We start from the raw sequence: 22,934 nt of genomic DNA, 5'->3' as shown, positions 1-22,934 counted from the left end.
TCTTATTTATGAAAAGAGATTACTCACGTCATTGAACCATATCCTAATTTTCCAATAATAGGATTCAATGAATAAATATTTTCCCCTTTTAATGGATTACTAATCGGCGATGATAATTAAAAAAAAAAAAAAGAAAAATTAATAAATATACCGATGCGAGTAAAAACCGAATTTAAAAAGTAAGGAATTAGGTATACGTAGCTAGTTTCGAGTTTTATTGAGTGAGTTGCATATATATATATATACTCGTATATATATATGTATATATTAAAATACATTTATTTCTTTTAAAATCAAACGCAAGTATCAAGAGTTCAGCATCCTTCTTGGCGCCGGAGGAAAGGGGTAAGACCAATTGCTCTTACTAGGATCATCATTATTACGTTCCTGTTGAAAGTCAGAGGATTTGTGAGGAGCATAAGTTTTATTTATCACGCCCTGTGTATCCTCTCGATCCGTATTTCTGTTTTGAAGCTTCGACGACAGCTGACTGAAACATTTCATTCTTTATATATCTGCCTAATATTCGTACGAGATAAGAGGATGAATAAAATATAACGAAAGAACAAAACCGATATCGACGTTATAACTTTATAAAAAAAGTTCTATATAAATAGATTAAAAAAAAAAAAAAAAAAAAAAGGAAAAGAAAAAAAGAAAAAACCTCATGATACGATCGCCCAAGGAATCCTCAATTTTTGGCAATTTTCTTCTAACATTTCTTGTATCGAAACTCTCCTCGATGATAACATGTCTGTCATAGGGAGTGTCATAATCAACTTCGAGTATGGTTGAAAATTGATGAGGAAATATCAAATCGATCGCTGTCACCACGATTCCAGCGAAAAGACATCCGATACCTATTAAATATCGTCGTAAATGATATATTTTGTATATCCCGTGAAGTGTGAAAAATACGAACGATTTAATCTCTCACCTGCAACCAAAACCAACCAATAATTCCAGCCCATGTCGAAGGCGAGAATCGAACCGTCTATATGAGCAATTAACGGTTCGCAAGGTAGTAAAGCCCAATAAATTAGGTTTGTAGAGAGCATACACAATCCTGTCATGATCATACTGTATGCACCATAACGTGGTACGACCATAAGCAATAAATTCATCATACACCAAGAAGCAAAGGTTGTCCTAGAGAAACAGTTAAATTATCATTGTTTGATATCCTTTTAAAACGTTTCAATCGTAAATAAAATCTCACCAGAGCATTATAGACGCATAGTAACCAGCTTCACGATATTTGCTACCCCAAGAAAATCCTTCCTGATGAAGGCTAAAATATTCCGCTAGGGAAACGATTGGAAAAGGAGCTCCTTGATAGAGCGCTTGTTTGAAAGCACTCGTCATTTCATTAGAACCCCGCCACGAGAATCTCTCATTATACTCGACATCGTCGTTCGTGTGTTCACTGTCTGGTAGGTCTGATGAAGGCAATCAAAGGACAGATTAGCAATTAAAAGAAGGAAGAGAAAGAAAAAAAAAGAGAGAGAGAGAGAGAAAGAAGAATGGTTGAAAACGAATGAAATATGTAACTCGTGAAGAAAAAAAGTTTGTACGACACGAGATTCTCTCATTTTAAGACGTCATCGGTATCAAACGTTTTCATTTCCGAGCACGTCCAAATGTAAGAGATTCAGCAACAGCATTTCTAGGATAAACTTTTCAATGTGTAAACGTAGACATGTCGTTCCTTTTAAAGGGGATCAACCAAAAGCTAATACGTTTCGTTCGTACATTTTTCATTTCAATTTTTAAAGAAATTTATCCTTTTGTAAACTTTTTAAACTTTTGTAAACTAACTCCCTTGGAATTTCACTACACTTTCGTCATAATCGTACGAAGTAGCAACAGTCGTTTGATATTGTGACTCACGTTTGTAGGTAATGTTGATATGCATAAGTCCAATGTAACCGCCGATTTGTGCTTTGGTTCTATGCCTGGAGAAAGCACTGTACGAACTAACGATGGTTGCCGAACTGGTGTGCCAAGATGAACCATACTGAGCGACTTTAAGCAAATTAATTTAATTTGAATTTTTTGTAAAAAGTACCACCTTGTATGTTAATCAACAAGGTCGATACTTTGAAAGGAGTATCGTACAGACCTTGAATCGTAGCTCCAACGAAGAGGCTCAGGGTTACAATCAGGAACGTAGTTAGTCTCTGCAAATGTCATTTTGACCAAATTTATATTCTCCACACATCTCATTTTTCTTCTTTTTTTTCTTTTTTTTTTTTTTTTCTTTATTTTTTTTCACTTTCTCTGATAAAAATTAATTCAACTCACTTCCTTTCGTATACCAGGAAATATGACTAGAAAGGCTGTGAATATTGTACCGAAAATAACGAAAACGATAACAAGAGCAACATCGCCAGTGACGGGTGTACGATTACTGTAACTATAGAGAGTCGGTCCCCCATCGTTTCTGAATGCATCGAACCATCCCTTCATCTTTACGAATTTTCACGAAGACCACTGCTGAGCTAGTATTTATTTCCTTTCGAACATTGACAAAAAAAAAAAATATATATGAATTGACATTAAACGTGAAATCAATCGACTAAATCCAATTAATGCATTGTAAACAACTTACTTTGTGAAATTTCGAACGTCAGCGTCTTTTCGTTAAACTATTTCGCTGTTTTTCCCTGCTTTTGTAATCCGACAAGTTTCACATTGCATCCTACGATCTTCCTCAAGCCATTCAAGGACAGAATGATTCCGGTAACGTGATTATATTCGAAGCGATGGATCCTTTTTATGGTGATACGTGCACCTGCGATAGCTAAACGAAAGACTGAAATATAGAACGTATACTGAAAGACAGCAGTAGGTCAACGGGTTCTCTCGCTTTGAAAGTAATTTCCACCATCGAGCAACGGCCTCGTCGGTGGAGGGACAGAACTTGGGACAGGTGGGGCGTTCTTCGCTTTGCGCCTTGCATGAAAGAGAAAGAGAAAAAGAAAGAGAACAAGAGAGAGAGAGAGAGAAAGAGAGAAAGAGAGAAAGAAAGAGAGAGAGGGAAAAAGAAGAGAAAGGAAAAGAATGAAGAAAAGAGGGAGAGGAATGAAAACGTATGATCGTGTGCGAAGGATTACAGATCAGCTGTGAGAAAGCGCAGAGAATGTATGCCTCGTGCTCATCATGTATTTCACTTTCTTTTGCTCGTTTTCTATGATATTCTATAAATCTTTATGATGATCCATAGGGATTCAGAGATATCGATGCTTGATCGAACAATGTCGATCATGTATGCACATATCATATCGTACCTCTTTTTTTCTATGCCTCATATAATAAAAAAATTGATCTCTGCGTATATTGAAATTTTTTCCAATTGAACATATTGGACATGTTGGATTTTACGATACATCGTTGTTGCAAAATCAATTAAATGGAATATGTTCTCTTAATACCTGGTATCAACTTTGTTAGACTATGGTCTCTATTCGAAATTCTTTTTGATGAAAAAGACAATAGAAGAAGAAGAAGAAGAAGAAGAAGAAGAAGAAGAAGAAGAAGAAGAAGAAGAAGAAGAAGAAGAAGAAGAAGAAGCAGATGGAGAAGGAGAAGAAGGAGAAGAAGAAGAAGAAGGAGAAGAAGAAGAAGAAGAAGAAGAAGAAGAAGAAGAAGAAGAAGTAGAAGTTCCATTGAAAGAGGAAGAACCGGTAGTCCGGTCTTCCGCATGCTGTGGAGAGAATCGGTCTCCACGTTAGCGTCTGTGGACAGGATACAAGGTATGCATCGAGAGCATCTCTCTCTCTCTCTGTCTCTCTCTCTGTCTCTCTCTCTCTCTCTCTCTCTGTCTCTCTCTTTCTCTCTCTGTCTCACTCTCACTCTGTCTCTCTCTCTCTCACGTACATAGCGCCGGCAATAACTCGGGCTATTTCTGCTTGTTTAATTCGGTCCGGGTGACGCTATGCCTTTAGGCAGCAGCTTGTGGCAGAGCATCATCCACCGTCGTCACCGACGCCACCTTCATCGTCGTCGTGGTCCTCGTCGTGGATCGTCGATCGTCGTTGCCAGGGAAAAGCAACGAGAAGAGAAGAGAAGAGAAGAGAAGAGAGGAAAAGAAAAGAAAATAGAAGTTTACGGCGTGTTGGCAAGAAGTTCCTTTTAGTCCCTTCGCGAAGAAGACAAGGGAGATCACGGATCCATCTCTACTTGGCCATATCCCTGCTTCTGATCTTTTCTTTCTGTCTATCTTCTATATATATACATACGTACATACATACATACATATATATATATATATATATATATATATATATACATAGTCATATATAGATACATATACATCGATCTATCTCACTTCTCAGTCCTCACACACGCTCGTCGGCTGCTCTTACTCCGAGCATTGGAAGGTAATCGATTGAACCATCTTTTTTTCAGCGAGCCTTTAACCGCACGCGGTCGATCGATGTGTCAGGACCACCACCAACCATCCTACTCTACTACTCGTGCTATTCGTACTACTGCTGCTGCTGCTGCTGTTGCCGATGCTAGTGGTAGTGGTAGTGATGATGATGATGATGATGATGATGATGGTGGTGCTGGCTGGTGCTGGTGCTGGTAGTGGTGGTGGTGGCTATGTTATTGCTACTATCGCTTGCTATCGGTGGTTTTGCGCTTTTGTGAGCGATATACCAAAATCGTAATACGATTCGAGTCGGAGCCACGTAAAATAGCTTCTACGATAACGGCATTTCGTGACGCGTTATTTTTGGGAGGGAATCACTCGTTGTTGGAACAGACGAACGGATAAACGATTTTCGGTATAACGATGAAATGTTGATGGATATCAGGGAGAGTGAAAAGTTTGTGGTTTGAGGTGTATCGAAGAGATATCGGGCTATCAATATACGAAGGCTATCCGAATTGAATCGTTTAACGTTAGTCCCTTGCTACCACGAGATATTTCCTTCTTGCTTTGGTATCGGTCCAACGCCGAATGCCCGAGTCTCAATCGTGTTGAGTCTTTTAAATAAAAGTCGGAGGCGGATAGAAAAGTTCGTGGATCTAAACGATAGATCGTTGAATCGTGAAGAGAGGAAAAGGGGGTAAGAAAATCGAGAGATCCCGAAAATCGTCGCCGTCGTTATAGTCGTCTTATTTTGGCCACGTCATTGTCTATTCTCGTGATCGTGTTTTTTAATCAGACACGTTGGTGGTGGTGGTGGTGGTGGTGGTGGTGGTAGTGTTAGCGATGGTGGTGGTCCATTGTATATCAACCACGTTTCAAAAGAATTTCACTCAGCATCCCTTCCCTCATACTTCTACTACCTATCTTAAGAAAATAATTTATTCATCCAAATATTGTTAAGAACGTTCGTCGAGCCGACAAAATTGTATAATTTAACTTCTTTTCTTTGGCTCAAGAAATATTCTTAAGCTATGAGTAAACAAAGAGAAAAAGAGAGGTGAACGTGTATCAATGAATAAGATTATGCAATAAAACGTTCTGAAGATAGCAGGCTTGGCATCGAACGAACGAAACAAAAAAAGGAATAGATTAGCATTGACGATCGATCCTTAAATTGGCTTTAACACTTTATTAAAATATTTTCTAATAATGTATTTAGAAAATTTCTCTCTTTCTCTCTCTCTCTTTCTCTCTTTCTTTCTCTCGTTCTGTATAATTAGTAATCCTCGTAACAAAAGTCTTGACGTCATTCAACAATACTAAACAATAGGATTTTATGTAAATCAAAGCAAAGACGAAAAGTCAAAGAAAAGTCACGTTCGTTCGTAAGAATTTTCCAGATCTTGGATCCAGATGAGATTTTACTAATTTCCGTACTCGCGTAAACAGGTCAAAGTTATTTTCGCGCTCTAGCCAAAGAAGCTACGCGATGGCCAACGCCTTTAAACCACGGTGAAATGCGTAACGATGATCGTCAAGACGCGAAACCGCTCTGGATTCTTCCGCCTCGATGAAGAATTATTCGCGAGGCTACAGTGCTTGGCATACGGCCAAACAAAAAGAGAGAGGGAGAGAGAGATAGAGAGATAGAGAGAGAGAGAGAGAGAGAGAGAAAAAGAGGGAGAGAAAGAGAGAAGAACGGAGTATGTTTCTAACTTGTGCCCGTGTTTGGAGACCAAAAATTAATCGAATGCTCTTATGATTAATCGTATCGACCTTCGTTGCAACATCGTCGCTTGAATTGTTTTTCTTTATCTTTATTTTTTTTTCTTTTTTTTTTTTTTCTTTTTTTCCTCTTCTTCTTTTTTCTTTCTTTTTGAAAAAGAAACTTTCCACGTTCCTCCTATATCAAACTCGTATAGAACTATTTATCAATTCTAAAAGTATATTAATGTAAATTTTATAGAGTTATTAGAAATAGTCGTGAGAGTAAAAGCGTGACGATCTTAATCTTCTTTTACCTTCTTTCTTTCTTTATTTCTTTCTTTCTTCCTTTTGCTCACGATAATATAAAAAGGGAAAGGATAATTAAAATACTTTCCTTTTACTTTCAGACTCTTGGTCGAAAAAGAGGTGGATTAAGAGAGACATGTCCAATGCAGAGGGTAAGAATTATCAAGATTATATATACATATCATATCTACTTATCTCTGACATTTTTCGAAGTAAATGCATTCGAGAAAAAGAAAAAAAAAAAGAAAAAGAAAAGGAAAAAAAAAACAAAACGAACAAACAAACAAACTTCAAAGCTGTTTAACAAAAGCTCCGCTCTTAGAATAATCTATCTTACAATCTTTTTTATATTTCAAACGAGAAAGAAAAGATTCTACTGCAAGTACATTCTCGGTTGGTTGGTTACAGTAATCGTGACGGAGAACGATGAGATTCGAAGTGAGATCGAGGAGAACCGGAAGGAGGAGGATGAGGATGAACGGAAGAGGAGATCGACCTCGGTAGATTCGGAAGTCGTCGATGAGCTACGGCTATTGTCACCGAAAGAACAGGAGCAGGAACAGGCTCATGAAGAAGAAGTGGAAGAAAAGAAAGCGGAAGAAGAAGAAGGAGAAGAAGAAGAAGAAATAAAAGAAGAAGAAGAAGAAGAAGAAGTCGATAAAAAAGAGAAAGACGAGGAGGAAGAAGAGGAAGAGAAAGAGAAAGAGAAAGAGGAAGAGGAAGAGGAGGAGGAAGAGGAGGAAGAGGAAGAGGAGGAAGAGGAGAGATCAGAAGGAAAAGAAGAGAGAGTCGAAGAGGAAAAAGATGAGGATCACAGTGAGAAGTCACAGGGAATCGTAGAAACGAGGGAAACTTTGGAATCAGGTACGTGATGGATCGCCTTCTTTTCGATCGATCTTCTTGATCGCGTACATATAGACATATACGTAAAGTCTCTCTATCTCTCTTTGAGGGTAAAGCTTCCACGACGCAGAACGTTAGCTCGCGGCAGCTGCGAGGCGTTGAACGAGCGAGCGACCGAAAATAAATCCCACGGAGAATACCGTGCGTTTTAAATAAAGCGAGAGCGAACGATGGTCGAAAGCGGTCAACCCGTCTCTCTCTCTCTCTCTCTCTCTCTCTCTCTCTTTCTCTCTTCTGCGTACATCCTCGATTTATACATATTCGTTCTATCCATTAAACGTCTATCCACCGGTCGATTTATTCCATACGTTATAGGATCCTCTTTCGCTAGCCTATCCGTTTGTTTTTCCCTTCGTTCGTTCGTTCGTTTATCCCTCGACTCTCTTCTGTACCAGCCTTCCCCTATTTAACCGCTTATCTATTCCCTCTTCTTCGTTCTTTCAGACGTTCTTCCTACCGCAAAAAGTCTCTTTCTCTTCCTTTATCTCCCTCTCTCTCTCTCTCTCTCTCTCTCTCAGACAGTATGAACATGTACAAAAGATTCGTAGTCTGCCAAATGGGCAACCAGCAAACAGTAAGACACAGTAGTAGTTATTGTAGAAGTAGAATTAGTAGTAGTAGTAATAGTAGTAGTAGTAGCTAGGAAGCAAGCAGTAGTAACGGGTAAGACGAGAACACATTTGGATAGAGCGAAGTAACCAATCGCAAGAGGAAAGCTCGCGATCTTTTACCCCTCCGGGGTTATAACAACGCGTCCTAATATCAACACACATCTGGCCACGCAACGGAGAAATTTCGTTCGCTGTGCTTTCAGTCTACTTCTCGACCTTCGCGATACGCGTTTCGTCTTTGCTCCACTCTCTTCTCTCATTTTCTTTTTCTATTTTTCTCTCTCTCTCTCTCTCCCTCTCTCCCTCTCTCATACACACAGAGAAGTTTTCTATTTTTTAAAATTTTTCACTCTAATATCTCTCTTTCTATTTTATTTTTAAATTCACAATCTTTTTTCACGCCTACTCACGCGTAAAAATAGATTCGACAATGGAGATTCAACGTCGCGAAAACGCACGTATACACGTGTCGCGCTTTTTGTCACGGTCTCTTTCCCTCCGTGAAAATGGCAGCAGACGCAACCCGCCAATCAACACGTTTTCCTGTGCGTGAATCGTTTAATCATTTAAACCGTGCTTTTTTTCCCTGATTTTTCCCTGAACGAAAGATAGAAAGAGAAAGATAGATTAACCCTACGATCCATCGTTTTTCGATCTTCCGTTTCTCTCTTTAATTCTTTTTCTTTCTTTCTCTCGTATAACATTCCCACACACGTCTGTTTTATTTTCATCCCGAAGAGTATTCTTTATACCACGCGAAATAAATCTATTAAAGAAATAAAAAGGAAGGCAAAGAAAAAAAAGAGAGAAAATAGAAAGGCGTCGCTCGTGCGTTCGATTTGATCTTCAATTAAAAATAGAATGTTTTCGCGAGAATCTTCTTACGAAGGATTCCGTAACGATTCGATAACGAAGGGAGGAAAAGAAGCAGAACTAATTCCATCCATCCATCTTTCCTTTTTTTTTCTTCTTGAATCTTTCAGCCAGATCATTTGACACGACGTGCCTGCAGTCGTCGAGATCGGCCGATCGTGTGACCGAACCAGCAAGTTCCTTGTTCAACGAGAACGTATCTTTGGCTGAGCCACAAGAGGAAAAGATAGATACGAGGGTAGGGGTAGTAGGCGAGTCTCTTCCGATCAACAGCAGCAGCAACAGCAGCAGCACCAACATCATCACCACCACCACCACCACCAGCACTACGACCACTACCACTACTACCACTAACAGTTCAATTCCAAGAGCAACGACGGATCAGGGCAGCAACGAGAAGCAAGCAGTCGGTGAGTGGAATTCATTACCGGTACTGGTAGAGCGCCTTCGTTCGGTGCTCGAGCTCTCGCTCGCGATAGCCGATACATCATCACCGATCAAGGAGGATCCACGAGAACTTGCTCTCGATGTCAATGATTCACGAAAGGTCCGTTCCATGGACGAACGATCAACCGCTAGCAAGAATAGCAATGGCAATGAACAAGACCTGAAGAATGACTTGAGTTTCCTCGAGGATCTTTTGATGTCCGATATACACACGGCCCTTTCCCGTTTAAGAGAAACTCTCGAAAGGATCGACGTTGGCGCGTTAGCAAAACACGGTGCTGCTTCCGATCCAAGTAGTAAACTTCAACTTCTACGGCTAGTGTCGAGTTTACTTTCGCGATTAGAGATGCCACGTGAATCGCAGAAGGAAGAAAAGAAGATTCTTACGCAAGAGGAGAAGCTAAAGTCTTCTCTAATAGCTACAACACCATCCGTAACCAATCGTAGACGACGAGCTAGCAGACATACCATTGGAGTCTCTGCCGAAGAGTTGGCATGTGCTAGGAAATGGTTGCAGGAGGATAAGAATTTTAACGACGTTACGCCGTTTACGAAAATAACACTCTCCCCGTTGTTTTCGACCACGTCTAAAGCTATCGATTCTTCCGAAGAAAAGCCAAGACCCGAAGAGATACATGATAAATATACGAAGGACGCCATCAATCATCGACAATCTCTGCGCGATAGAAATAATATTGACAAAGGTCTGGAAATACGTCCACGTGCTGCTCCTTTCTATGCCGATAAAACGGACTTCGTCGTCACCCAGTCGACGATCGCGTCAAATGAAGTGACTCATCAGTCTCTACGACCTAGTCTCGACTCGAGAAACACATTGGATAACACGGAAGTTGGCAACGTAGAAGTTGGTCGTGTTGGCAGATTGGCTGCGGCTCTTCAGCAACGAGTAGAATCCTCGAGCAAGTGCACTTCTTCCAATCGATTCACTGCGAAAAAGTCGAAGATCAAACGAGCCAATACCATTGACATTCCAAGTTACCTGAAATTACAAGCTGAGAGTTTCAAGCAAGAAGGTAGCGGTTGTGTATCCTTAAAAAAGCCTATAAATGTTAGTGACAAGGCAAACTGTAATTCGATCAATAGCATGATCATACCATCCTTCCAGCCGAGAACTGAAAATGATAGAAAATTCATGGCATTGATTAGCAAGAATAACGATACTCCTATATTCAATCCACCATCATCGTTCAAATCATTTGGCTATACAAAAACGATGGATCCATCATCGGTAAGCAATGAGAACTGGAACAGTCGTTTTTCCAACATCAAAACAGCCTTCGACAAAACGACGACTTCTGGTGATGAGTCTGAACAGCAAATTAACAAGCATAAGCTTCCGAAACGACCACCAATAGTTCCTCAAGGAACTCAACGGTATAATCCTGGAAAGGAGAAACCCTTCAACGCAAATGTCTTTTGTAACTTTGAACACGATACCTCTAATGTTAATCAATCGATCTCTCCTGGCTTCAGACATGCTCCTTCCTCTCCTTTTCGAAGGATCGAAAAGCCAATTGGTATATCGAACTTTGTTAAATCTTCACCGATCTCTACCAATCCTCCTAAAATCAATATACCCATGCCTGGAAATACATTACGTGAGAAAGCAAGAAAGATGTTCGATCGTGGTAGCAACAATAGCAACGTTCAGCAACGAGCTTCGGAATACAAAGTTCAAGTAGATGGAAACTCTGAGAAACGTACCTTTCCAAGACCGCCTTGGATTGAACATGAGAAATCATCAAGTGCAACGATCGCAGAAAATGGGCGTCTCGATTATCGTTCATTCTGTAAACAATTTGCACCTTTCGTTAGCAAAGGTACATCCTCGTCAACCTTGGAAAAACCATCCTACGAGCCCGACGATATTCATCAACAAAGTTCGAAATTGTGTCAACCTCGAAATGAATTGGCTGGTGAAACAAATAATCCAAACATAGTGGATGGAAAGATTTCGTTCAAGATGATACCAAAGGATTACAATCGTTATAATATTCAAGGAACTCGTGATTCTCGTGATTTTATACGTAAAACCGAAATTACAGATGGATCTCAACAAGTTGACCTTACTTTACGTGGCAGTGCATCGGTAGCTGTTCAAACTGGTGCTCAGGATGAAAATTTCGATGAGGTTAGATCTTTTCGTGTTGTTCCAAAGATCTCGAACGGGCCACCTTTGATTTATAGCAATGTCTCGATACAAACGTCAAATGATGTATCCTCTAAAATTTCAGAAGATGTTCATACCTTTCTTTCGGATAATCAGAAAAGTCTTGGCGAGGAGAAAAGTCATGAGGATTATCGTTTGCGAGATGAATCGAATTGTGTTTTGCCGGTAAAAGAAAATGTGCCTTTTCACGATTATCGTTCCGATACGATTGTTACGAATCCACGCGTGCAAAATCAGACAGCTTTCGTGAAAGCTTACGAGCCAGTGTCGAAAGTTGAACAAAATGAATACGAATCAGCGAAAGTGAATTATGCTGAAGATGATTTACCTCGATCTAAAGACTACGATTATTTGGATGCTAAAAATATTCAAAATCAAGACATAAGCGAGGAGGAAGGTGTTGTGACGAGATATACATGTGCTATTGCTACAGTGGCGTCGATTGAAAGTCCAGAAATCCAAGGGGAAGTCGTCGAAACATCGTACTCTAGGGATTATTCGACTCCGTCTGTATCACCTGTTCGGTCCAATTCAAGATCGAAAGCAAGTAACGACGAAGAAGTCGACGAAGAAATACGTAGACACAATATGTTGCAACAGAGTTTGATACAACGACTCCATCATGAACGTTGTACGATGATCGATCGTCCATTCAAACAATTACCTATCGATTATCAAAATGAAACACATGGAAATACCAAAAAGGAACAACAATCCTATGAACAAGGTTATTACGTAGCTCCACGAAATAATAACGAATATATACCGATGGAAAATGTTAACAGACTCGAATCGATCTCAACATCTCCTCTATCCAATCAATTTAAACGTATCGGTAATCAACCTAAAGCAAAGAAATTTCTTTCACCGGATTTACCAACGAGACCTCAAGTCACACCGTCCACATCACGGGTTGTCAATCAAGTTTCAGCACTCAGAGAAGTTTATGAACAACCAGTTGTTGTTCCGAACAAACCTATACGTAAGGAAAGATCACCGGTACCAAATGGAACAAATCCAATTGATTCCAGCGACGAATATTTAATGTCTTGTGCCAATCAACCATCTAGATCCATCGTTCTATCAAAATCTGAATCTTGGCATCAATTGGCTCTATCCAACAGTTCTTCTCGTATTCCACGTACAAGCGACTCCAGTCCGTCGTCATCGAAAGTTTCTTGCTTACCTAAACCCCCGAAACCTAGATCACCGTCCTCCATGAAATTTCGAACGAAACAATTCGAGGCATCTTCCGATAGCGTTAAAAAGATGGAGGACAAGATAAGAAGATACTTCGATAGTCCCAATGAAAGTTCAACGAATGAAACAAAAGAATCAAAGAAACGTTCCTCTCCTCGTCACGCTCATGGAAAGTGCATGATCGGTCTATCGAGAAGTCGTACCTTGCCTGGTATCTGCGAACAGAAACTCGTCTTGACGATACCACCGACACAAGTACCTCTCCTACAAGTTAACAGTGCTGACGTTGACAAGGTCTTCGACGATATCTTCCAGGAAGCCACGAGGATGGACAGTCAGCATTGCTGACCGATCAACTTTATCTCTCTCTTTCTCTCTCTCTCTCTTTCTTCTTCCTTTTCTTTCTCTTGCATCGACCACTTGTAATGGGTAGCGGTAGATGCTACGAGTACGCAAGAAATTGAGTTACGATAGAAAGTTCTTCGCGTGCGAATCCGATCCATCGATCAAACACAAGATACAATGTGATTTTTATACTTGTGTTATACTTATTCTTTTATTGTTATACTTGTTATTGTTATTGTTATTGTTATTATTATTGAAAGCATCGTCCATAACGATACCTATGTATATACCAAGTATCACGTAAGACGATGACCGTGTTCATAAGCCAAAGACCGTGTTAATATCGTCGAGTGAGAAATAATTCAAATTGAATTATCATACTTATCCTTGGTTTAAAATACGATCAAAATATAGGGGATGTTGGAAGTGCTTGCCAACCAAAGAAACGTATTCTAGGACGAATTAAATGACGTGACCGTCTACCTCTATGAATTTTCGTCGGAAATAACGAAAAATATTGGAACAATTTATATCGAAATAATCTATGTGGGAATACAGTAAATCTGAAGTTGAAAAAAAATATGATCGATCATCGTCATACATCATCGGTATGCATCAGTCAACGGTTGCCAAATGGGGAAAAAAAAATAGAATTTTCTAGGATTTGGACTTGAAGGACTAAAATTACTTTGGATATCCCATTATGTTACAACCCTAAAGAGATTTCATCGAAAAACATAAGGCAGAGAGTTCGAAGAATACGAGGCAATTCGACTCATATTATTTGGCTAGGAGGCACCGACTTTTGGCAATCATTTCGCAAAAACATAGACGTACATATATGTCTTTTTTTCTCTTTCTCTCTAGCGCATTTAATCGCATGTATGTTTCTACTTCGTCTTTTGGACGTAGCCACGCGTTCTAAGGACACGTTCTAAGTGAACAAACACAAGAAAGAGAGAGAGAGAGAGAGGTAGAGAATCGCTAGAAGGTCGTACAGATCCCCGAATAAAGCAGTGAGTCACAAAACATCTTTCTGTAGCTCCTTTTGTTGCGCCAAATAGTGTTATAGTTTTCTCCACACTACTCTGTACAATGTGTGTGCGACTTTTGTAGATTATATTCGTAGCTGTGTGGCGTCATATAATAGCAGTTGTACAGTTAACATCATCACCACACTCAACTCAATTCGCGTTACCTACGCCAGGATCTTCCTGAACGGGGACATCTGCCGTCGTTGCCAAGCCTCGAAATTATAAATTCCTGTCGCTGCAAATAAACACGTTACACTTCACGGTTTTAGCATGCATCTACATAAATAAGACAATTTATAGTTTACCGTGAATCCTTTTTAACAACGACGATGATCCAATGAAGAACAACACTATCACACGAAAGACAATTGGAAAGCTTGGAGTGAACTTCCTCAAGATCTTGAAAAACCTTTTGTCTCTCTATCTCTATGCCTGGAAAAGCAAGCAAAACCGATGTTGATTGGCCGACACTTGAACTAACTCACAGCTTTAATAGTGATATAACGACATAGTCGAGAACGTTTCAAAATCCATCCCAGTTAACTATAATTATACTCTGAAAGGAAACTTTACTTATTATTTTGAATTAAAAGATTGATACTGACAATTTTTGAATACTTACAAACTAAAGATTTACACTTGCAAGTGTGAGTAACTCAATCGTACAGAATTCACCGATAATCACATTTTTTTTTTCAGCCACCAAGAAACCATTATCGCCGTTCGCCAAATTTCGTCAACTCGATCGGCAATATAGTTCTTCTTTGCCGTCAAGGTAATTATCATTGTTCTTGGTCATCCCAACGAAAGAATTATATTCGAATGTAAAAGAAGAGCTCTTATCTCGTTGTCTCTTCTATTATACCCTAAATTCCACTCTATTGTGTCTTCTAATGTTTTGTCTGTCCTTTCCGATCTCCGATCCAGTCCCATAAAGTCGCCAGAAAAGGAGTTTCGTTTTAGATTTACCGAACCTACTGTGACAAATAATGCGGTACAGATAAAGGAACGATTGTTATCTTGGTGTCGTTCCAAAACTAAGGAATATGAGGTAAATAATAAATATCAAGTTTCATATAAATTGTCATTATCAGCCTCATCATTAAAATTAATATGTACATCACTACTTTGCAGAATATACAACTTGACAATTTCTCGACAAGTTGGAACAATGGTTTGGCATTTTGCGCTCTGATTCATCATTTTAGACCTGACGCCTTTGATTATCATTCGTTACGTCCACAGGACCGCAGAAAGAACTTTGATCTGGCATTCAAAACGGCTGAGTGAGATATCGTCTTAATTCCATTATACTCCTAAAACAAATCAAAAATATATTATGTATATTTGTTCACTGTGTTTATATAGTGAAGCCGGTATCGCACCATTGCTCGATGTTGAGGATATGGTAGTTATGCGACGTCCAGATTGGAAGTGCGTCTTCACTTACGTTCAGTCCTTTTATCGGCGTTTCAAGGACGAGGATTGAACGAAAAAGGCTTTAAGATATATATATATATATAGATATTTTTTTCACTATAAATCTTTGGCTCCTAGCAGACCTCGCAAGTTAAATAATTTACATAACGTAATACTTTACGAGTCACTAAGAGATAAAACATAATTAACAATTAGATCTCGTTACAAGAAAAATTAGTAATTTATTTTGTTTTGTTAATTTCTTATTTTTTCAATGAACTTTTTCATTGTAATGTTTCACAAATTTTCACATAGATCTATGAATTATTTTACATAAAAGTGTAACCATCGTGCTAAAGTATAAAGACACGTTGTTACATACTCTTCTACTATTGACTATTATCAATAGAAAAACGTTTTTAAATAATTATAATTTTTTTTTTTTTTTTTTAATTAAAAAGATATAATTGTTACTAAATAAATTTATAGAAACTATCTTTTAAAGTTTCATATGAGTCGTTACAAACGTTTCATTATTTTTGTGTAAGTAAGAAAATTATTAACTATATAATCACGTGCGACTCAATGAAAAAGTTATATATTTATTTTATTTCACAATATAAAATTGACAAGGTTCTTTGTTATAAATATAATATATACAGAGAGATGAAAAATTAGTACAGTTGGGCAACATAAACGATGTAGGTAAGAATGGCGTAAGTTGTGCTTCTTTAAATTATTTAGAAGATAATGAAAATTATTATAGCTGTTATAACTATTAAACTCTAAACATAAAGTATATATAAATTTATTTAGTCTTAAATCTCTGTTTAAGCTTTCTTCCAATATGGAGATAATGTATAAAACTGATATTTTTATTGCTCTTAAAAATCTAATATAAAATTAAAGAGCACTATCTTCCAAAGAATTGTGTATGTCATTTCTATCATCCTCAATCATTTCCTGTAAATAAAAAATTATGATAAGAGCCAATCATTAACTACTGATTACAATATATTTTGTTATCTTACTTGTAAAACTTCAACTAAAGCCCGTGTTTCATCCAACATTTCTTTACATAAACGATTTTCTTCTTGCAATTTTGATACACGTTCATGTAGTTCTTTGTTTTCTTCTAATGCATCATTAAGAGCTATTCGTCGTCTTTCTGCTAATACTTCCCAATAATTTTCACTTGGACCAGCTATGACAAAAACATAAAAATATAATCAAAACCTATACAACTTCATAATATTATATACATTTATTACAAGAGCAATTCTATATATACCTTCAGAGGTCAAATCTTCTACTTCGATTTTAATTTTTTCTCCCCTGTTTGTTTGAACTGCCTTATGTTTGTAAACAATTTTTTTACGCGTTGTGCAACCTTTTTTTGATTTCTCCGATGTGTTTTTAATATCCCTGAAATACAAAATCGTAACATAATATAAATTCTTAAATGTAAGTTAAATTTATCGCAAATACAATATAAATAAATAAATATGTTTAAATACTTTTTTAGTGCATTTTTTAAGGGTAAATCTGCTTTGAACATTCTTCCAGCACCCACCAGGTTTTCTTTGTCAGTAGCTGCTGGCTGCAAAACGTGCAAAGACATTCTGACCTTAGCCTGTTTCGATAAAACAGAGAAAATTGTGATATACCACCTTTGGTCGGACAAAGGCACGATTAATATAATCTTTTATTAAAATGTACTCTTTTCAATAATTACATTAAAATTTTGTTGATAAACAAACATTCTTTTAAATATTTCTACTAATATTCCTTTATTTAATAATTTAAATAGAATCAACCGTCACATAGGATAAACTTTTATCACATATTGTAAGTTGTTACTCAAAATATTAAACAAAAATTCATTCTTAGACTAATCTATTTCTTTAATTTGTTTCATAAGCAAAAGAATCTAATTTGTGGTTAAACCTTTGAACGATATTGATGAAAGAATGAAAAGAAAATAAAATAAAAATATTTACACTAACCTCTGAATTAGTAATTTTGGCGCCAGAAACTTTCGTTTCCCCCATAGGTTTCATGATACTGATATTTAAAAGTAAAAACAAAATCTGTCTGTACGTAGAGTATAAAATCAATCTTATTACTAAAATATTTTAAATATTAAATGTATAGTTATATTATGAATAGATGAAAGATTAAGATATTTTATAACAGTGGAAATTATAAAACTCTCCAAAACTCATCGAATTATCTTTTATAACCATATGAATTTCCTTGCAAGAAATTATTCACTTAGGAATTGTTCAGGTGACTAAAAAAGAAATTAAATCTACTGGAATCCAAGTTCAAAACATTGTAGCGACATCTATATACAGATGTCGTGCTTCTCGACAGCATTAATAAGCGGCAAATATTATATCCTCAGAGAGGAACATTTAAAAAATAATTACATGTAATTCTGTAGAAAACTAATATTTTTTTATTTCATAATATGAAATTCATTTTAATTATAAATGTATAATATATAAATATTAATGAAAAATTAATAAAGTCGGATAAAGTAAACGATGTAAGTAAAAATGATGTAAGTTGTGCGTCTTCAAATTATTTAAGAATTAATGAAAATAAACATAAATAATTCAAATTGAACTTTAATATTGAACTTTAAATATAAATGCAAATTATTTTAGTCTTAATTCCTGTTTAAACTTTCTTCCAATATTAAGATAATGTATGAAACTAATATTTTTATTACTCATAAACATCTAATATAAAATTATAGAGCACTATCCTCCAAAGAATTATTTATATCATTTCTATCATCTCCAATCATTTCCTGTAAATAAAAAATTATGCATCATCAGAACCAAACATTAACTACTAATTGTAATATATTTTATTACTTATAATACTTCAATATGTTATCTTACTTGTAATACTTCAACCAATGCCCGTGTTTCATCCAACATTTCTTTACATAAACGATTTTCTTCTTGTAACTTTGATACACGTTCATGTAGTTCTTTGTTTTCTTCTAATGCATCATCAAGAGCTATTCGTCGTCTTTCTGCTAATACTTCCCAATAATTCTCACTTGGACCAGCTATAACAAAAAGATGAAAATATAATCAAAATCTATACAACTTCATAATATTATATACATTTATTACAAGAGCAATCCTATATATACCTTCAGAAGTCAAATCTTCTACTTCAATTTTAATCTTTTCTCCTCTCGCTGTTTGAACTGCTTTATGTTTGTAAACGATTTTTTTATGTATTGTGCTTTCTTTTTTTGGTTTCACTGATGTGCTTTTAATATCTCTAAAATATAAGATCTTATAATAATACTTATTCTTGTAAGATAATTTTATTGCATATACAATATAAATAAGTAAATATGTTTAAATACTTTTTTAATCCATCTTTGAGTGTTAAATCTGCTTTGAGCATTCTTCCAGCCCCAACTAGATTTTCTTTGTCCGTAGCTGCTGGCTGTAAATTTTGCAAAGATTCTCTGATCTTCGATTGTTTCTATAAAACAGTGAAAATTATGATATATCACTTCCTTCAATTAAACAAAAATACGATTAAATTATTTTTTTACTAAATATGCTGTTTTCAACAATTATTTTTCTTTAGCATGCTTTAATGTGCAAAAAATTCTTTTAAACATTTCTACCAATATTCATTTATGTAATAATTTATATAAGATTATCTGTTACTTTACGTGTACTTTTATCACATGTTGTATAGATTGAAGAATTATTATGTTAATCCATTTCTAAAATTTCTATTATATAAATAAAATATCTAATTTATGATAAAATTTTTCTACGATACTGTGATTAAATTTTTTTTAGCGATATTTACGAACGAATAAAAAAAAATAAAATACAAATATTTACACTAACCTCTGATGTAGTCATTTTGGCGCCAGAAACTTTTATGTCACATTTGCATATCAATGTTAGAAAGAAAAAAGCGATCTGTTATCTACGTAGAATATATAATCAACTTTATGTTAATAGAATTATATTTTAAATATTAAATTATATATAATTATATTACGGATAAACGATAGATTAAAATATTTTATAATAAATATTTTTCGTTCATGTTCATACCTTCCACGCCTTACAATGTTGGCGCAAGTTGTATATAACCCTTCAAGCAATCATAATCCAAATTGTATTCAGATAATAAGCTGATACATGTTAAAAATTATACAATTATTTTTTCATTCACAATTATAACAAAGATAAAATAAATGCTAGAAATAAAAGCTAAATTTATTGTACTCAGAATTTTCAGCTTTTTTTTAAAGCTACGCGAATAATATTTTATAAAAATATTATTGCTATTTGATTCCTCCAGAGTTTATCGTAGGAATGATTCTTATAAAAAAAAGAAAAAACAACAACATTCTTTATGGATAGACAATTTAATCATATATTTTTCTTTCCTTGGCAACTTATTAATACAAGGGCTAATAAGAAATAAATTTTAATATATATCTTTATTGATAAAGTTATACTTTAATAACATATACTTTATTAAATATAAAAATAAAACCTCTATAAACCTATATTTTAACAATAAAATACTTGTACTATATGAACAAAGATGCATGAACAACGACTATCTAATCGTATTCTATTATTCATTTTTTGTTCATTGTATAAAACATTAAGCTTCCACCTTTTATTTTGTATAAAAACATATTTAGTCTTACTTTTGATTTTTGTTAGAATATTTTCTTCTACGTTACAAACGGATTAGTTCTTCATTAAGTCGTTATTAATAATATGATAACTCGAATTTAAGATATTATTATACAATTTAGATTATTTTATACAAAAAAAAAAATTGCCCTAATGTAAAACTGTAAACATGTTATACTTAATCAATATATGACACAGTACAATATGTTACAAGATTAACATTTTCTGTATAAAGATATTTCATGTAACTATTCTCTTCATATAATTACACTGCCGAAAGAATTTGTGCATCCGTTTTTGCTGCAATTTTCCAACACGATCCATACACGTCTCATTTTGACAAAGAGCACAAAATTCAGAAGATATAGCGTGGAATGGCGAACGAAAATATACACCAGCATTTTTTAATGACTTATTTTTGTGATGTGCCCAAACATGTAGAATAACTTCAAAAATCATAAGTAATGCCAGAAACCAACGTGAATATATGATAGCTGGTAGAAACAAACAGATGGGATTTACTTGTCCGAACGATGATCCAATCGGTACAGGTTCCATTTCCATATTATCTAATTTACAACCAGATTTTTTAGGCATCATATTATCCTTCACTTGTTTTGGTATCTGCAATAAATTATATTAATATTTAATTCAAAGATATATATTTGAAAGTAAATTGTAATTTAATAATTCTAAATTATAATAAAAATTGTAATTTAGAAAGTACAATTAATTATACCATATGTCATTAAATTAAGAAAACAAAAAAAAAAAAAGAATTATCACCTGAAAAGGTATCTTTCTACTTCTTTGCGTTGCAGTCCTTACGAAATTAACTTCAGGTTCACCAGTTTCAACATTATTCACTGAACCAACAGTATCATGTATCTCTACATTGTCCCGAAAGGATTGTATCAAGCTTTCGCCTGTTTCTTCGTCTATGAAAATTTGCTCCATAGCGTATATACCTTCGACCATTTTGTAAAATCGTTTTACTTGAAGGAAAAAATTAAGAACATACGTAGGAACCTACGAATAAGGTCTCTGAGGTCACTTCCCGGACGTCGCTACACGTTTTTATTCTAATAAGTTTGTTGTTGGTCTGAAATAAAGTTTCTGAAAGCAATCGAAAATGCTAATTAATATTCCCCGTTATTTATTTCAATTTCATTATTAATTAATTATTTATTTTAATTTCATTATTAATTTCAATATTAATTTAATTCATTTATTTATTAAAGAGAAAAAAGAAATTAATTATGGATTCATATCGATCGATTCGAAAAGTTTATGGGAATTAAAAGACGAGTTTGAGTTAAATATTGTGAAACAAAATAAAAAGAATGTATGATGATTAATAATTATATTTATAATGGATAAATAACAAATTTAATAAATAACAAATTGTCAGATAGCATGTAGATATAAATTTTTGGAAAAACTTTTAATTAGAAATAAGAGAGGTTAACACATTGTTGTACGAAAGAAAAGAAAGACAGAGAGAAAAAAAAGGATTGCATCAAGAAACGAGTGAGTCGAACTTTTTTTCTTTTTTTTCTTTTTTTTTCTTTTTTTTTTTTTTTTTAGATATATTTAGACGTGATCCTGGTGTAAATAAGATATGCTTTCGAAACTGGAATCATCGTCGACGGTGTCCGGAAAGCAAGTGCAACATACAAATCCGTATTTTCTGCAGAGAGATGCTATGTAACTGCAAACTATATGAAACATACAACACATTGTTTTTTTTTCTTTTTCTTTTTCTTTTTTTTTTTTTATAGTTTTATTTTTATCCCTGACTATATTTTAACGTAAGAACACAATAACGAATTTTTAACTTTAACAACCGTGACAACGAATTAAAAACTATCATTTAACCGGCTTCAATTTACAAAAGAAAAAAAAAAAAATCAACTTTCATTTGTTTCTCACCTTTTGATACTCATGAGTTTTCTATCTCGTTTTTTTTACAATTTAAAATAAATAACTAATGTGTTTCCCATCATAACAATTAAGAAACGTATACTATATGTTTTAAAAACTTATTTCCATTGTAGACTTTTAACCATTAATATTTCAATTTATTTTAAATTATCACATTTGTAATACGATTAATACAATTGAATTTATTCCACATGCATTTGAACACAAAACTTTGTATACAATGAAACGATTAAATAAGGTTAATTTATGTTAAAATAATTAATTATCTCTTGACGTTTTTAACTTTTTCACAAATTTATTAAATCTAATTTATTTCCTGGTATTATTTAAAAAAAATATCATGTTTAATCTTTTTTAAATGCGAGATTATTCTGTCTCGTTAGATAACGGAAAATAAAAATATATATAAAAAATTATCGACTACGATAAAAGAAAGATTATAATATTTTACAAAAATGTTAATAGGTTAGATGAATTTTTTAAAATTATTATTATGAAGTTGCTTACGTAAAAAAAAATAAGTATAAATGAAATCCTACAGGAAGTATATATCCGAATTAATCGACAATAAAATATACACTTTCTTCTTGATAAGAGCAACTCATGAAATGTCTGCCATGACTGAAGGTAAGCCATCTACACAAAAAAACGAAATCTATATCATATGAGAATAGCAATTATATAAAAATTCCATATTGTTTAATAATGAAACTATTTATCTTTTTAAATTTCTATCAAAGAGATAATTTTCATTTAAACCTAAGATAAATTATTTCGTATTATAAAATTGTTTATTTGTTACAAATTTAACTTTGACAATTTCATTGTAACCAATCACTTCTTTGATCGGAATATTTTTGACGTATA

At 34.7% G+C, this 22,934-nt stretch overlaps 5 protein-coding genes across 24 annotated transcripts; 1 reads left to right on the top strand and 4 right to left on the bottom strand.

The window, feature by feature from the left end:
- Positions 1–202: 202 nt before the first annotated feature.
- On the bottom strand, positions 203–4,468 carry mol (dual oxidase maturation factor 1 mol). Of its 2 annotated transcripts, none has more exons than XM_035861417.2 (9): positions 4,331–4,468; positions 2,612–2,803; positions 2,305–2,515; positions 2,123–2,180; positions 1,891–2,025; positions 1,220–1,439; positions 938–1,149; positions 665–860; positions 203–490 (listed from the first exon to the last, which is right to left on the bottom strand). In XM_035861417.2, exons 3-9 carry the CDS (start codon positions 2,467–2,469, stop codon positions 307–309), a joined length of 1,170 nt encoding a protein of 389 aa, XP_035717310.1. In that variant the 5' UTR covers positions 2,470–2,515; positions 2,612–2,803; positions 4,331–4,468; the 3' UTR covers positions 203–306. The 2 variants fall into 2 exon arrangements, with proteins under 2 accessions (XP_035717310.1, XP_035717312.1); XM_035861419.2 differs by having other exon boundaries at positions 2,612–2,815; positions 4,331–4,466.
- On the top strand, positions 3,651–15,857 carry LOC118439622 (uncharacterized). Of its 13 annotated transcripts, none has more exons than XM_085655372.1 (7): positions 3,651–3,755; positions 3,948–4,382; positions 6,496–6,546; positions 6,803–7,258; positions 8,892–13,980; positions 14,698–14,773; positions 14,926–14,992. In XM_085655372.1, exons 3-5 carry the CDS (start codon positions 6,531–6,533, stop codon positions 12,965–12,967), a joined length of 4,548 nt encoding a protein of 1,515 aa, XP_085511498.1. In that variant the 5' UTR covers positions 3,651–3,755; positions 3,948–4,382; positions 6,496–6,530; the 3' UTR covers positions 12,968–13,980; positions 14,698–14,773; positions 14,926–14,992. The 13 variants fall into 13 exon arrangements, with proteins under 13 accessions (XP_085511498.1, XP_085511497.1, XP_085511495.1 ...); XM_085655375.1 differs by lacking the exons at positions 3,651–3,755; positions 3,948–4,382 and adding exons at positions 15,133–15,284; positions 15,367–15,857 and having other exon boundaries at positions 8,892–9,191; positions 14,926–15,049; XM_085655371.1 differs by lacking the exon at positions 3,948–4,382 and having other exon boundaries at positions 3,734–3,755.
- Positions 15,858–15,993: 136 nt separating this feature from the next.
- On the bottom strand, positions 15,994–17,761 carry LOC118439629 (uncharacterized). 2 transcript variants are annotated; one of them, XM_035861437.2, is made up of 5 exons: positions 17,424–17,761; positions 16,935–17,017; positions 16,709–16,842; positions 16,449–16,621; positions 15,994–16,380 (listed from the first exon to the last, which is right to left on the bottom strand). In XM_035861437.2, the coding sequence occupies exons 1-5, from the start codon at positions 17,475–17,477 to the stop codon at positions 16,321–16,323; spliced, it is 504 nt and encodes a 167-aa protein (XP_035717330.2). In that variant the 5' UTR covers positions 17,478–17,761; the 3' UTR covers positions 15,994–16,320. The 2 variants fall into 2 exon arrangements, with proteins under 2 accessions (XP_035717330.2, XP_035717329.2); XM_035861436.2 differs by having other exon boundaries at positions 16,935–17,050; positions 17,424–17,760.
- Positions 17,762–17,941: 180 nt separating this feature from the next.
- LOC118439630 (uncharacterized) lies at positions 17,942–19,570 on the bottom strand. Of its 4 annotated transcripts, none has more exons than XM_085655377.1 (6): positions 19,527–19,570; positions 19,314–19,395; positions 18,812–18,933; positions 18,590–18,723; positions 18,330–18,502; positions 17,943–18,235 (listed from the first exon to the last, which is right to left on the bottom strand). In XM_085655377.1, the coding sequence occupies exons 2-6, from the start codon at positions 19,326–19,328 to the stop codon at positions 18,176–18,178; spliced, it is 504 nt and encodes a 167-aa protein (XP_085511503.1). In that variant the 5' UTR covers positions 19,329–19,395; positions 19,527–19,570; the 3' UTR covers positions 17,943–18,175. The 4 variants fall into 4 exon arrangements, with proteins under 4 accessions (XP_085511504.1, XP_085511503.1, XP_085511502.1 ...); XM_085655376.1 differs by having other exon boundaries at positions 19,517–19,564; XM_085655378.1 differs by lacking the exons at positions 19,314–19,395; positions 19,527–19,570 and adding an exon at positions 19,130–19,267 and having other exon boundaries at positions 17,942–18,235.
- A 392-nt stretch (positions 19,571–19,962) lies between these two features.
- LOC118439604 (uncharacterized) lies at positions 19,963–22,709 on the bottom strand. 3 transcript variants are annotated; one of them, XM_035861338.2, is made up of 3 exons: positions 22,575–22,709; positions 20,910–21,239; positions 19,963–20,747 (listed from the first exon to the last, which is right to left on the bottom strand). In XM_035861338.2, exons 2-3 carry the CDS (start codon positions 21,099–21,101, stop codon positions 20,364–20,366), a joined length of 576 nt encoding a protein of 191 aa, XP_035717231.1. In that variant the 5' UTR covers positions 21,102–21,239; positions 22,575–22,709; the 3' UTR covers positions 19,963–20,363. The 3 variants fall into 3 exon arrangements, with proteins under 3 accessions (XP_035717231.1, XP_085520769.1, XP_035717232.1); XM_085664643.1 differs by having other exon boundaries at positions 22,607–22,688; XM_035861339.2 differs by lacking the exon at positions 22,575–22,709 and adding an exon at positions 22,056–22,196.
- Between the last annotated feature and the right edge of the window lie 225 nt (positions 22,710–22,934).

This window comes from Vespa mandarinia, chromosome 2, assembly GCF_050613455.1.
Source record: "Vespa mandarinia isolate Hongniang chromosome 2, ASM5061345v1, whole genome shotgun sequence".
Taxonomy (NCBI): domain Eukaryota; kingdom Metazoa; phylum Arthropoda; class Insecta; order Hymenoptera; family Vespidae; genus Vespa; species Vespa mandarinia.
This window is presented reverse-complemented; position numbering and strand designations above follow the sequence as displayed.